The following is a 15230-nucleotide window of genomic DNA, read 5'->3' on the forward strand; positions in this document are numbered from 1 at the left end:
CCATACAATTATTAGTGACAGAAGCTGTACGTCTTCTGGTCTTCCCACTTCACTCCGACGGATTAATAATCCACCAGGAAGGCTTCCCTTGCACTTCATTCTGCATTTTCATGAAACGGTTGTGCAATGATAAATTGTGCCTTACCGAATTCTTCCAACCAGCCGAAGACTTACTGTCCGTCTTTTGACTAAAATAAGGCACGTTATATATAATCCATCTATAGATCGGCGCCAGAGTCATGCGACGTTCGGGCAATGAGTATATTGAATCAGTTATTAACTCTGCGTAGCTTCGGTTTCCCAAAGGATTTTTTCGGCTAACATTCATCTGACTCTCGTTCTTCAGCATCTGGAATACTTTGCCGTTGTTATTAGGTTGTTGCTGCATCGGCCACGTATTGCATCTTATCTGGGAATATATTCTTCATGGTTAAAAGCCTCCATTATATTTGAACAACATCCAAATATTTTCACAAATAGACTTAAAAATTGCGAGTGATACGTTTGCAAAAACTGTTCAGCTTCTTATATTTATTTGTACTCCCTTAGAATGTTACGATGTGGAGTGGGGGTAGTACCGAAAGACAAAATTTTGTAAACAACTTAATCACCCTTTTATTGTATTGAATGGTTGTTTTACAATTAACATTTTTTTATTATTCATCTATAAAATATCTTTAGAATAATTTTGTTTTTATATTTCTTTGTCTACTTGTATTTATTTTAAATATTAATACAATAAAATAAAACTACAATATACTACTACTACTATTTCTTTTACAGTAAACACAATTTGAATTTGAATAAAGCTGGTTTTGTTTTGACATTACATATATGTAATTAATTCGTAATTCATTAGTTCGATGTTATTCTAGTAGATTTTCCTTGTCTACATTTCCAGCTTTTAGATCATGCGATATTCCACTATAAAAAGAGATTCAAGTTTTGAAAAGTTTATATTTTAAAACTGAATACTCAATAAACTAAAAAAATAAGTCTTCAAACTAAATAAATACATAGAAAAAATAAATCGCAGAAAAAGATTCTTTATGTATAAGAAAATAATTTTGTGAATGCAAAAGATGTACTTTGCAAAGTATTTCAAAACTAGAAGACGAAAGACTTTTGTTAGTGATAACTGTAAGAATGAAAAATTTAAAGTGAAAATGCAGATCTTTTTTTATACAAAATAACCCTTCCTATTTTGCATGAAAAACGTTAGAAAGTTAGTATTCTCTTATTAAAATAGAGTTTATCAGCAATAATGAAATAATAGTAAATCGCAATATAATTTAAATTACATGAAGAAACCATTTAACGTCAGCATTTCTGGAATTCACGCGACCAGGAAAATGTGATTTTAATAAATCTTATCTTTAAAATCTCAAAATTATGAACATAATCCGTTCAAATACGACGTTAATAAGCGCTTTCATCTTTATATCACTACTAGTGTAGAATTTTTTAACCAATTTGTCATTGAAAAAATGAAACAAGAACGATAATCGCTTGACCACATTATTGTTGTAGTTGAATATTTATGATTTATTTTTATTTTTCATTACACTTTGGCCAAACAAAACAAAATAATATGAATTGAAAACTATAAAACCTAAAAAAAAATATATAAATATTGAAAGACGATTTATCAAACGATTGTATATTATATTTAGTGTTTGTTTAGGCAATTTGATGGAAACCTATATTTGATTTATATTTTAGACTCACTATATTTAGTTTCACTATATTATATAGAAATTAATTATTTTTCTGTACTAATATAGACCATTATCACATTTAAATTCTTGAAAGATATTTTTGTAATTCAAATATTTCAAAAAATAAATATTTCTTTTCGTTATTTATTATATTTAAATGTTGTTATAAATATATATAAATATATATGTTGTGGCCATATTTCGTAATAAAAAATATTTTTACATGAAAGGAACAAACATTTAATACAATAGAAAAAAAATAACTAACTTAAAAACAGAGTTGTAAAAAAACATGTATTTAAAATTAAAAAGTGATTAGGATGTTGCCCCTTCCAAACCTAATTCTGTAAAAGGTTTGTAACTAAATATAAAAAGGTGAACGGCTTTTGCAAATATCTCAGTCTAAATAGAAGATTGTTTTTGTGAATATCTCAAGTAGTTCAGAAATAATGGAGACTTTTTGCAAAGAAGAACATATTCCCAGAGCAAGATGCAATACGTGGCCGATACAACAACCTTCAAACTACACCGATGTAGTCCAGAAGCCGAAGAAAGATATGCAGAAATATGGATGCCGGAACAATCCATGGGGAAACCGAAGCTACGCCGAGTTAATAACTGAGGCAATATGTTCATCACCCGAACGTCGGTTGACTCTGGCGCAGATCTACGAATGGATCATCTATAATGTGCCTTATTTTAGCCAAAAGACAGACAGTAAGTTTTCGGCTGGTTGGAAGAATTCGGTAAGACACAATTTATCATTGCACAACCGTTTCATGAAAATGCAGAACGAAGTGCAAGGGAAGCCTTCCTGGTGGATTATTAATCCGTCGGAGCCAAATGGGAAAGACCAGAAGACGTACAGCTTCTGTCACTAATAATTGTATGGGTATGAGACCGAAAGCGAAGTGTAGAATCGATTCAGATCAGATAAACATACAACAAATTAAGAATTTTTTACAATCTCCATATAGTTCTGAAGATATCTCTCACAATTTCTACACAAAGCAAACTCAATTTAATAGTATACCTATTAATGAGAGTTGGCATCATCAAGCAGCGCCGAATACTATTGTTGCACAACACCAAATAACAAATTCGGAAAATATCCATGAGTTTTTTGGTAGTTTTAATATAAACATCCCACAAAACCATAATTATACGATCTTTGATCAAAATCAGATTCAGGCTTTACAAGACATTGAAGAGATTATTAATACCGATCAGAATACCGTCGAACCTAACTGTTACAATAAGACTTTGTGGATGATCTAGAAAAGATATTTAGTTATAGTATTTCTTGTTTAATATATTGTTAATATTTATTTGATACTTTTAAAAGTGAATGTTATGTGTGTATTAATTAAAATAAAATATTAAATTTAAATATGTTTATATTTTCTTTTCTTTTTAATTATCATTCCAGAAATATATTATCATTTTTATCGATAATGATATCTAAGTGTTTTATAATTAATTAAAAATACTTTATTAACTTCTTATATGACCTTAATCGAGACAAGTTTTTTGTACGCCGCATCCACTTAGAAGGATCGATAATGCTGAGATGCGAATGTAGTTTCAAAGACTGTCATAGCCAAGGAGCGAAGGGAATAGACAAAATTGCAGAGCAAGGTGCCGCCAGATGATGGAAGGTATTTGGATAGAAAGCTATACGCCTAAAAAATCTTGAACACGAAAAGGCATATATGTACCAAAGAGTCGCTACCACCAGTCCAGAAACTGTTTTCTTTTCTGTCCTTGTCTTTTTATACATTTATTTCAGTTATATAGATTTTAGATGTGTATTTTAATAATAATATTAATTACAACAATAAAAAGCATAATTTATCATTTCCTTACAATAATAATGAAACAATAAGTCAACTTCTACAAAGAACTATTGACCATAGGTTGGCCGGAAAATAATTATATTTTGTACAAAAAATCATAGAATTTTTTTCTTCATCCATAATGCCTCTCTGTAAATGGTAGATTAAATGAGGTCTGATCCTTGTTGATAATGTTTTGGATGTCTTCCAAAGTCTGCATCTGATTTTGATCAAAGATGATATGAAATTTTTCTTTGCATATTTTTTTTTAACAGTAAACACAATTTGAATTTCAATAAAGCTGGTTTCATTATGACATTACATATATATAATTAATTCGTAATCATTACTTCGATGTTATTCTAGTAGATATTTCTTGTCTACATTTCCAGCTTTTAGATCATGCGATATTCGACTATAAAAAGAGTGTCAAGTTTTTAAAAGTTTATATTTTCAAAACTGAATACTCAATAAACTAGAAAAATAAGTCGTGAAACTAAATACATACATAGAAAAAATAAACCTTACAAAAAGATTCTTTATGTATTAGAAAATAATTTTGTGAATTTATTTTTATTTTACTAAATCAAAAATGCACCACGCAAAATATTTCAAAACTAGAAGACGCGTTAGTGATAACTGTAAAAATGAAAGATTTAAAGTGAAGATGCAGATCTTTTTTTATACAAAATAGCCTTTTCTATATTGTACGAAAAATGTTAGAAAGAAAGTTATCAAAATAGAGTTTATCAGCAATAATGAAAGAATAGTAAATCACAATAAAATTTACATTATATAAAGAAAATGAATATCTTCAAATAGAAGTGTTTTCTTCGTTTATCGAAGTATTTATAATATAAGCTACAAATTATGTGCTGCACATCAAGAAGTTCTTAAACTATTTGAATGGAAAAAGCAAAACGTTCCTGGATTTCCTGGATGACAACGAATTCATAAAACATCTTTCATCAACTCTGCAGGCTAATGAAGCACTCAGGAATACGATGAATGATTTCATGAAGAAAAATGGTTTTAATATAGATGGAATGGCAATAACAATTTGAATTTCTCTTATTTAATATCAATCTTTCAATTTGTTGTGAAAATACGTTTCCCGTCTGAATTTATCAGTTCCAGATGAGATAAACTTCATCCTGTAAACCGTATGTTATCAAATTATTTCTATAGGGTGGCCCATAGGATACTTCGAATTTAATTTTGAAATCAAACACAGTAAATTATTATTTATTTGGAATTTTTTTATTCATTTAAATCGCTTGGCATTAATTCACAAGATCTGGACGGCCAATTAATGTCAGCATTTCTGGAAATCACACGACCAGGAAAATGTGATCTTAACTAATCGATGGTTTCTCTTGCTGTATGTCATGTGGCACCATTCTGTTGAAAACACATTTCTTCGAGGTCGATGTCATCCAATTGATCCCAAAAAAAGTTAGATCATTCTCAAAAAAGAACGGTCCAATTACACCTTTTGCCTATAATCCGCACCAAACAGTGACTTTTTGGGTTCACCGTTTTTCATTAATAACTCCAAGATTTTCATTGCACCAAATTTGATAATTCTGCTTATTAACAAAATCATCCAAATGAGAATTAGCTTCATTGCTTAAGATAATGTTTAAAAAATCCGGCGTACCCTATGGGCTATGTTATTTTATCTGTTTTTATAGTTGTTTTCCGAATGCGAAAAATTGATAAAGGATTGAGAGGAAAAGATGGGTGCTTTAAAAGATATGCAGAAGAACCTGAATAAGGTTGATCTATCTCCACTTCAAGACTCGAAATGGTCTACCTTTTGTAAAAAAAAGTTGTTAGTCTACATAAGTCATCTTGAAGTTTTAAACATAAGAAATAAGATAATGTGGGATAATATTCAAAGAAAAACGGTGAATAAGATTTAAAAAAACATCTTAATGAAAAGGATAAATCGCCTATTTTTGACAGCAGAATTCTTAAATTACCACATTTATTTAATAAGTATAAACTGGATTGTATACTTATAATTCAGAAGAAACAGTAAATATTAATTTATTTTGAGCAGTAGATTTGTTTCATTGAATGTATTTAAGAAGTTTCTGTATCATTTTTTGAAACAACATTTTATCTATAGGCATCAGTCAAACATGTATTTAAGATATATTGCTGTAATAAATAATTTAAAAAAAAAATAAGTTGGCTCATAAATAATCAACAATAAAATATATTTATTTTGTCTATTGTTTTATTACTCAAATAAAATTGTAAAAAGCAAACAAACCAAAAATTCTGTCGATTTGGAGTATGAAAATTGAATAAATTATTTAATATTATTTTTGTTTTAATATCTTAAAATTGTATACCTTTTGGCAATTCAGACACATTCTTATTGTATTATTTGTAGTCAACTAAATAAAGCCATAGTTCAATAAATTATTATATGCTGTTCATTTTCATTACAAAAATAATAAGTATATTTGTTGCTAAGCAACTCAGTTTTGACTATCAACGAGTCCAAGTGAAAAAATTAGTTATTTTATTGAAAAAAAATAAATAATTTTGAAATATGTGCTTTATAAGTTAGAGATAAGAGAAAAAGGTTAGGTAAAAATAGATTTATTCTACAATAAAGTGCAATAAACTTATTCCCCTTATAACTCTCTAGCTTCTTTGTAAATATATTTGAATCAACTATTATTTAATCTATGTATGGATTTATATAAGTGGTATTTCCATTTATGTGATTAAACTGAAATACCATCTATTGCTGTTTACAATTTTCAAAACTCATACTAAATACGCTCTTTAATTAATGTATTGATTATAAATCAGTTCCAACAGAAAAATTATGAATGCTATGGCCATACCACATGCATAAACTAATGCCGCAGGATAACAATCCACAATTCCCACTCCAATAAAACTGCTGCCTCTTGAAAGACATGTAGGTTTCTTTGTGTAAAGCAGCGACACTTCGCGCTCTTGTATTCCGCTTTCATGGATCTTCCGTAAACTAACAGTTATATAATATTAATATGCTATGATATACTTATAATCTTAATAAATAAAATTACCCGATTTTTAGCATTTCCTTGAACGAGGAATTCTTTTGCACCGCCAACCAAGGATCAGGCACTTGCAGAAATTGGATCTCGCTCAGGTCGCATTTTTCGTCCTCCAAGAAAGTTTCTCCAACAATCTTATAACCGGCCCCAGTTTCCACGTGGAAAGCGAACAGACCTTTACGCATCATCTTCACGCCTACGTCTATTTGATAATAATGTGGGGTTTGTCCGGCCGGTGCCACCTTCTGTAAGTACAGAGCTCTTCGAACTGGCTCAGATGCATTCTTAAAATAAACAAAAAAAATGCAAGAAATATCAATCAATAGAATATAATTATAACACAAAATTACTTTAACCATTCGAATAATCAAAATATATAGTTCGTTCTATGTACAGGAATAATCGCATAATAAACACAAAGAAACTATTTAAAAAACGATCTTTTATGTAAAAAAAATGTATAATATTTTTTTTACAATTTAATTTAATTTTGATGAATTAAAATTTAGTTTATTTAAAAAATGTCAAACCTGTATTATCAAAGCCCCACTATGCGAGGTAAAGCACCAAAATAAATCATCAGAACTAATACTGAGCGTTATAATATTTCTAATATTCAATTATAATTCAAATAAATTAAAATTTGTATTTTTGTCATGTGTTTTACACTTTAAAACATTTTAATTTATTTATTGTCAAATTAAATGTATAAGATTTTTTTTTGGTAATTTTCTTTTTTTTTACTAAAAAACTACAATATTATAATAATTTATTACCGGAAAATAAAAGCGATTGAAGACGGTATCATCGACTCCTACTTGTAAACGGGATTTTAGTAAATCATCAAGTGTCTGGATGCTCGTAGAAGACGATTGTAACAATGCCACGATATTCGCCGAATATGATGTGTAGAGAAACATGAGCGAAGTGAAGAGTAGCAGGACAATCATTCGATTGTTTAAGGTAAATGGAACTGCGCTGGCTCCTTGCTGACAAATTGCTCCAAATGCTAAGAACATGACGTCCACGATCGAATCATTTAGTTCTACATCAGATTCGTGGTCCTATAAATTACAACATATTTGTTGTTTCAGTGAAACATATAATATATTAAATATAATTTACGCATATTAATATATCTAAGTAGAAATAAAAGTATTTTGAAGAGATAGTGTAAATACTATTATTAATAATAAACTTTTATAAACTTGTATATAATACAAACTTTCTTTATCAAAATTTATTATTTAATTTCATTCTTTTTTAAATACGTATATATTTATATCTTGCTTTACAAGAGATAAAAAAAAGTTGGATAAAATATTTTTTGCTACGATGAAGTGGAATATACATTTTAAAGATATATTTCTTGAAATGTTAAAAAAATATATATCAAAACGTACAATAATACAGGTACTGTAATAACATTATTTTTAGTATTATACTACATACTAAAAATAATGTTATTACAGTACCTGTATTATTGTACGTCATTGTTATTTATTATACACTTGTTTACAAAGTATTTATGCCAAACAGACGTATTTGTTTTGGTTCTACTTGAACTATTTTTCGTGGAGCCTCATAAAACGACGTGGGCCCTAGGCACTGTGCCTTATGGGTAAAATGGCTCTGTATATAGTATATACAGAGCCATTTTATACTATATACCAATTAAAATAATACTTACAATGACTTCGTAATTTCGGACATTCCTTTTTTTGTACCATTCCCATTTAATTCCTAAATACAATCCCAGTGCTGTGATGATGACTAAAATGATTGATGCTATCCAAACGGAAATATGGAATGGTAACGTAAAAACGTTAGTGATGAAAGACAATTTCGGCTGTCTAAATACGAACTTCGATTTTGTTGGAGTGGTCATAGCGATGTAGTCTATAATCGGTACCCGGTTTGCAGTGACAAATAGAGGAGTACCTGCAATAAAATTACGAAAATAAATATACGTATTTATTGAAATTTTATATTTAGTTGCATCAAATAGTATATATACTTATTTCCGAAAACCGCGGCTCTTTTCATTATTATTACAGCTCATTTCCTATTTTCATTATTATTGTATACGGCTCAATAAATATTTGCTTAACAGATATAATCTTATGAATCACTCTTCGCTACAAAAAGTTTTCCGAACTAATATAATCTGTGAATATTTATTTTTAATTATTATCTATAAATGTTTAGTAGACCTAATTTGGTTAAGTTTGTATAGTTTGGTTAAGTTTGTATTAATTACATGAACTCAAAGCAAGAAAAATAAAAAAATGAATAATAAAAATTGACCAATGTTCTCAAACTATATTCATTATTGTCATACATTAAATACGAAAGATTAAATCAAAATAATTGGATTTTAACACATTACCTCCTATATCCGCTCTGTGAGTTGTCAATTGTCCAATCATTCCGTTCCAATTCGATTTGTTGTCCATGTAACCCCAAGTCGGCTCCACGGAAAAATTCATCGTGGCATTCAAAAAATCGCCCAAATGTAGGATAAATACATAATTTACTTTCGCAATGCTGTCCAAGTGTTTCTCTCTAAAATATTATTAATAAGTTTTACTACAAAATAAATGTTTAAGGTATTTGAAAGTAATTAATCTCATGTTTCCAATATAAAGCATTAATAGCTTGAGTGCAAAAATTGCCAGTAAATTTTAATTGAATGAAATGCAATGTGAAGCAAATAACTATCGATAACTGAATGTATCAATGTTCTTATTTGAAGTGCAAGCGCCAGGTATAAATAAATACAGTAAAATCAGAGGTTTTTCTATAGAGGCACCCACTTATATATGTAATAAAAATTCTAAACAATATGAGTAATATTTTATGAAATCTGCTATATATAATTTTGTATAATAAGACTTAGTACGGTTTCTAAGAACTAGAACTTAAGTTGTTTTTAGTATCATGCTGCACTTTTTTCTCTGGTCACCAGTCGATACTTAATAAAACAATATACAGCAATACCTAGCATAGTGCAGGTAATTCGTTCATCCAATATACCGGGCTGTTTGTACTGATGTAGGACTTTGAAACTACAAAAAGTATTAACGGAAAATTCCATCATTGTTGTATAAAAAATATATTTTTATTTTGTCAATTAAAATTTACCTTTTTTGAATTTTTCAAACCGCACAAGTTTTAAGCAAAAAATTTAAGCCAATATACAAATATTCCAAAGTTGGATGATACAGTACAATCTAATAACTCCAAATGATAGAGTCTCAGTAAAAAAAATTGTGTCTTTCTTTTGAACTGGAAATTGGAAGAACTATTTTGAAGAAAAAAAAGATGACATAACAATCAGCGCCGTAATTATGGTGCAAGACTTGGTTAGTAGCTTAAAAATGTATGCTATATCAACACTAATTCTACAGGCACTTGATATTCGTAATGCGGTAGTAGCGTATTAAGTCGTCAAATTTAATATCATAACTCCCTTCATAGGGTATGTATTGTGTATGTAATGTATTGTTATTAGGAGTGCCATAAGAGGTTTTACCGGCTAATATGATTACAGAAATACCGGTAAATTTTAACAACAAATACCGTAAAATTTCTTAAAAAAATGAACACCTGTCAGAAAGACTTATCGGTAGCCCTTTGCAGCAGATCCATTTATTTTTATTTTCTTATTATGTTATTTTGTTGAGTTTGTAGTATAGTGATTTGTTGCAATAAATCTTATTATTATTATTTAAATTAACATAAAATTTTAGTACATATGAAATGTCGTTAGGTTTAGTGCAAATGTGTTCGAACAATATATTCTGGTGTAAGAAATGACAATTGTTCTTCTGACTCCTCAAGCTATGAAAAATACATTTTTTAATTAATCTTAATCGTATGATCACTTATATATTGTAATCATATACATATTATTGAAATCAAGAAAGATAATTAAATTTATGTTAAACCCAATATTAAAAACCGTCTTACGTAGATCGAAATTATCCCCCTTTTGTCGAGAAGAAATTTTAATCAGACCGATCTTAACAATAAATTGAAGTAGAAAGGAAAAGCTGTAAGTCTTTAATTGTTGTGTATATATTTATAATATATTTCTATGGAAGCTTTCAATTATTTAAAAATATTTTTCTATAAAAAAATACCATATTGTTTATAGACAGTCTATCCGATACGAAAGTGAAAAAAAAGATATTAAAATTAAGTGTACCTTTTATCTAGTAGATGTTGATATGTACTGTTATGAGTAATGACTAAGCAAACACGTAAATACATCTCAAATAGATTTCTTCTTCTATTGGCAGTGATCTCAATGAAGCTTGGTGTTTTGATAAATGTATGATTTCTAAAACGACCAAAATCCTCCACTATCAATTCCTCGCCTTGTCTAAATTTATAAACTTTAGTAAGTTTAGTCTCATTTTCACTGCTATGTTGTATTAGAGTTAAGTCGCTGTCGACTAAACAATTAACTTTTTTGAAATCTTCGAACTTTGCGTTAAAAATGATCCACTTAAGCGGAGATGCGAACAAATCGCGTTGATTAGCATCGAGTAGAATACTCGGAAATTTACTGCAATTTCCATTAGCAATGTAAACCAATTTATTCGTCAATGTAGGATAATACGGCACGTTAATTACATCATTAGTGATCAATACGCTGTGAAAAAAGTTATCCGTTGATATATTTGAAACGAAAAACATATCTAAAACATTTATTTGAAATTGTTAAGTTTCTTTACGTGTATTTATTAATAAATTACCATTAAGATTGCACGACATGTAGACTACACTGAAATATTCTGAGTCATTGTAATTGTTTAGAAGACTCTGGAATAATTCCTTATTCGCATTAGAAATGTCTACAATGGCTACCACCAAAAGTACAATGAAATGCATGGTTTCAAATTGATGCAATTCAGGATATTACGCAACGCTTTTATAACCTAATTTTAATAGATTTCCTATTTTCTAATTATATAAATCTATATGAACAAAGCTTTTACGAATAATCTATTTGCGATGTAATTTTGAAAATTACACTGCAAATAAGAAAATTTAAATTGCAGTCTCTGACAGTGCATTTGACATATCCAGCGTTTGACAATTTTTTGACAGGTGTGAGTATTATTTTTCTGTGTACTTTAATTTTAAGTAAACTAAAGCTATTTTTTTTCAAAATCGCGTGTAATTAGCGTGTTTTAAGTGGAATTGAGGATGTCGAACGTAATCGATACGTTGGTTGAAATGGGGTTTTCCCGGCGTAGGGCGTAAGTGAACAACAAATGCAAATTTTCTTTGCAACTTATAACAAATGATTTTTCAGAGAATTGGCTGTTGAGAAAACTAAAAGCAATAGTATCACAGAAGTTACTGAATGGTTATTAACTAATGAGGAAACAGAGCAACCTCAAGTTGAACTTGAGCCAGCTCCGTTAGTGAATGAAGTAATTGAAAACCTGCACGGTGCTGCTACAAGCTCAGAGGAAACTGCCACAGCAAAATCTCTGAAGTGTGATGATTGTGGTAAATTATTTAAGAATCAAACAGAGGTTGAGTTCCATGCAGCGAAATCTGGTATGTGTTGTCAAAATGTATATGAATTTCTTGTTTTGATTGAGATGTTTCAGGACATGATAACTTCTCAGAATCGACTGAGGAAAAGAAACCATTGACTGAGGATGAAAAGAAAGAACAACTTGCTAAAATAGAAGCTAAGTTGAGACAAAGAAGATTGGAGAGGGAGGAAAAGGAGAAACTGGAAGCGTTGGAGAGAGAGAAGAAGAGGATTAGGTCTGGTAAGGAGATGCTTGAGGCAAAAAAGAAACATGAAGATCTTGAAATAAAGAAAATTGTTGAGCAAAGGAAGCGGGAAAAGGAGGAGGAGCGCATTGCTAAGCAGAGGGTTATGAAGCAGATTGAGCAGGACAAGTTAGCCAGGAAAGCTAAGTTTTCAAATAGTCCGACGACTGTTGAAGTGGAAAATAAGGCGCCAACGACTTCAGTTCCGAAACCCGTCGCCCATAACTACACCGAAGTTAAGCTGCAAATCCGCCTGACCGACGGTAATACCATGATTCAAAGTTTTGGTGCAAAGGAGCCCCTATCCGCTGTAAGGGTTTATATCGAAATGAACAGATCCGATGAGCCAGGCTCATTTTCTCTAATGACAAATTACCCAAAGAAAATTTTTAATGGAGATGATTACGAGAAACCATTGGATTTATTGGGTATAATTTTTTAAATTGATTCTTGTTGGAACATTACTAATTTATTAATTTGTTACAGGACTTGCCCCGACTGCTGTATTAATAGTAAAGAAGATTTAATAAGTGCTTTTAATATATATAAATATCATTCTCTTACTGTTAATTATTTTTTGTACAAAGGGAAGAATTTAATTGCCCTATGTTTATTTTTTTAATTTAAGCTTATTTCTATAATTATTATTACGTTTATTTTACATAAAACTTTTTGTGGCCATTAAATAAAAATATTTCGGATGAAAAATAAGAAATTTCACACAAATGTTATATATAGGCAACATTAATAACTTGATAATAGAATACCAGACAACTTTAGTTGGTTGTGCTTTGCCTAGAAACAATATGTATTTTTGTTTGCATAACAAATTCCTTTTAATTTTATTATTGTTAATCATTTATATTTTTGTGGACATTTTTTTTTGCAGGTATGATTACAACATTGTCTATGTCGCATTTAATAGCATTATATTTGCAAAAATATTTTTCTATTTATTTGGAAACTGTAATAACTTGTAGTGCCTCATTGATATATTGCAAGTTCGAAGTGGGAAACTTCGATATTTAAAAGTCCAATAAAGTTTTCAAAATTTTAAAGTAATCTGAAATCCTAATTGACAGAAAATATGAAATAATAATTAATATATATAATAATATTTTATAATTAATTATTATAAATAATAATTAATATCTTGTCAACGCCAGTCACAGTTGTCTTTTCTTTTTAAAAGAGTATTAATGATAATAAATGTAATGTTGGTTGCAGTCATAAGTTAATTCTAGTTTTTGTCAGAAATGTATTTTCAAACACATTTAAAGTAAATATTATATAAAGTGCAAAGAGTATTATAATTACCTATGTTATGTGTGATGCGTTTAAAATTCTATATCTTATATATAAATATTTAGCCATTTGTAACAACCTTATATAATGTGCTAATAATGTTCAACAATTATAAAATAAAGCTTAAATTATTAAATGAGACATTTTTCAATATTTTTTTGTGATCAATATGAATAAAATTGATAATTCGGTGAACTTACAGTGAATGTTATTTTTTTGTAGGTTGGTATTCCAATATGAAGTAGGACGCACAAAATTTGTTATTTTCTCAATATCAAAGATGGCGAATATGCGTGACAGTGATACGTCCCTGTGGCTACACAATAAATTAGGAACTTCGAATGATTCTTGGACTGGTGGCTCAATATGTTCGCAATTAAACGCCGAAGTGTTACGCAATATAAAAGACTGTTTTCCCGATCTTCAGACGCAGGTCAAACTGAAGTTGCTATTAAGTTTCTTCCACATACCAAGAAGAAATATAGATGAGGTAAGAAAATCATCATTGGATTTAATTGTGACGATAAGTGAATTGATTTTTTAGTGGCGATGTGAGCTGGAACAGATTGTTGATGTTGCTGTGAGTGATTCTGATTTATGGGTCTCGATGCTGGCTGAAGCTTTAAAAACATTTCCGGCCACTGGCAGCCTGAACACAGAAATTGCAGATTTGGATGAAGTAAGACCAATATTCACAAATTTGGTGAATGATCTGAGGCATCTAGTAAAGAAACAGTCCGAACAAGTGATGTTACCCATGGAATGTCATTATTTAAATAAAGCAGCATTAGTGTCTGTGGTAAGTTATATTAATCATATATATTAATACAATACTATTTACAATTCATTTAAGGTAGGGCAGCAGCCATCATCTACAAAACATTTCACATTAAAAAAATCACCTAAATCAGCTATACTTAGATCTGATTTATTGCAAAAGGCTTCGGATGCAGCAAGCAATTTGAAAAAGTCTTCAGCTCCAGTTATACCAGTACGATCTCGAGGTATGCCGCGCAAGATGACGGATACCACCCCTCTGAAAGGTATTCCCAGCAGGCATCCTCCATCTAGTTTTCGATCAAGTCTACTAAGTGGTGGGTTAGGTAACCGACCGCCTATATCGAGACCTCATGCTGGGCGCAAGGAAGGCGGTGTTAAGTTGTTGGATATTGCTGATCAGCCACTAGGCTATGCTGCTGCTAAGAAACGGAAGCGTCAACAGGAGATCGACGATGCTAAGAAGGTGTCTGAAGTGGCGCCCAGCATTACTTCACCAACTAGTACAAATGTTACTCCTGATTATGCCGCTGGACTCACTACGCCGACTTATGCACCTACTGTCACAACTATTGCTTCAACCGGCAGTACAACGACTACCAATGTTATAACCCATACCGCTTCCGCAATTACGACGGTCACAAGTGCCACTACTCTTAAATCTTCTACAGAGAAGGAAACTGCACCTACTATAGTACAAGGGATTAATCCTATGCGTCCAGTGCCTC

At 30.2% G+C, this 15230-nt stretch overlaps 4 protein-coding genes across 5 annotated transcripts; 3 read left to right on the top strand and 1 right to left on the bottom strand.

The window, feature by feature from the left end:
• The first annotated feature begins 2051 nt into the window (after positions 1-2051).
• On the top strand, positions 2052-2599 carry LOC108558466 (forkhead box protein O-like). The gene has a single exon (XM_017915378.1). It carries the CDS (start codon positions 2168-2170, stop codon positions 2597-2599), a length of 432 nt encoding a protein of 143 aa, XP_017770867.1. The 5' UTR covers positions 2052-2167.
• Positions 2600-6209: 3610 nt separating this feature from the next.
• Positions 6210-11580, bottom strand: LOC108558468 (glutamate receptor U1-like). Its single transcript, XM_017915381.1, has 7 exons — positions 11382-11580; positions 10829-11324; positions 9008-9183; positions 8309-8559; positions 7395-7682; positions 6628-6902; positions 6210-6566 (listed from the first exon to the last, which is right to left on the bottom strand). The coding sequence occupies exons 1-7, from the start codon at positions 11515-11517 to the stop codon at positions 6359-6361; spliced, it is 1830 nt and encodes a 609-aa protein (XP_017770870.1). The 5' UTR covers positions 11518-11580; the 3' UTR covers positions 6210-6358.
• An 83-nt stretch (positions 11581-11663) lies between these two features.
• LOC108558469 (UBX domain-containing protein 1-like) lies at positions 11664-13095 on the top strand. 2 transcript variants are annotated; one of them, XM_017915383.1, is made up of 5 exons: positions 11664-11736; positions 11814-11888; positions 11945-12195; positions 12249-12848; positions 12907-13095. In XM_017915383.1, exons 2-5 carry the CDS (start codon positions 11836-11838, stop codon positions 12945-12947), a joined length of 945 nt encoding a protein of 314 aa, XP_017770872.1. In that variant the 5' UTR covers positions 11664-11736; positions 11814-11835; the 3' UTR covers positions 12948-13095. The 2 variants fall into 2 exon arrangements, with proteins under 2 accessions (XP_017770872.1, XP_017770871.1); XM_017915382.1 differs by lacking the exon at positions 11664-11736 and having other exon boundaries at positions 11745-11888.
• Positions 13096-13964: 869 nt separating this feature from the next.
• On the top strand, positions 13965-15227 carry LOC108558467 (negative elongation factor A-like; the record flags this gene model as incomplete). The annotated part of the gene is made up of 3 exons (XM_017915379.1): positions 13965-14215; positions 14270-14524; positions 14579-15227. Coding segments are annotated over exons 1-3 (1114 nt in total), but the record flags the coding sequence as incomplete, so codon positions are not given.
• Between the last annotated feature and the right edge of the window lie 3 nt (positions 15228-15230).

This window comes from Nicrophorus vespilloides, unplaced genomic scaffold, assembly GCF_001412225.1.
Source record: "Nicrophorus vespilloides isolate i.1.1-1 unplaced genomic scaffold, Nicve_v1.0, whole genome shotgun sequence".
NCBI lineage: Eukaryota > Metazoa > Arthropoda > Insecta > Coleoptera > Silphidae > Nicrophorus > Nicrophorus vespilloides.

Coding starts and splice junctions, on each gene's coding strand:
- LOC108558466 (XM_017915378.1), top strand. CDS start 2,168: ATGGAGACTTTTTGCAAAGAAGAACATATTCCCAGAGCAAGATGCAAT.
- LOC108558468 (XM_017915381.1), bottom strand. CDS start 11,517: ATGCATTTCATTGTACTTTTGGTGGTAGCCATTGTAGACATTTCTAAT. Junction 7,683..8,308: donor TCCGAAATTACGAAGTCATT/GTAAGTATTATT, acceptor TGTAATTTATAG/GACCACGAATCTGATGTAGA. Junction 6,567..6,627: donor AAGGAAATGCTAAAAATCGG/GTAATTTTATTT, acceptor TATAACTGTTAG/TTTACGGAAGATCCATGAAA.
- LOC108558469 (XM_017915383.1), top strand. CDS start 11,836: ATGTCGAACGTAATCGATACGTTGGTTGAAATGGGGTTTTCCCGGCGT. Junction 11,889..11,944: donor GGGTTTTCCCGGCGTAGGGC/GTAAGTGAACAA, acceptor ATGATTTTTCAG/AGAATTGGCTGTTGAGAAAA. Junction 12,196..12,248: donor GTTCCATGCAGCGAAATCTG/GTATGTGTTGTC, acceptor GAGATGTTTCAG/GACATGATAACTTCTCAGAA.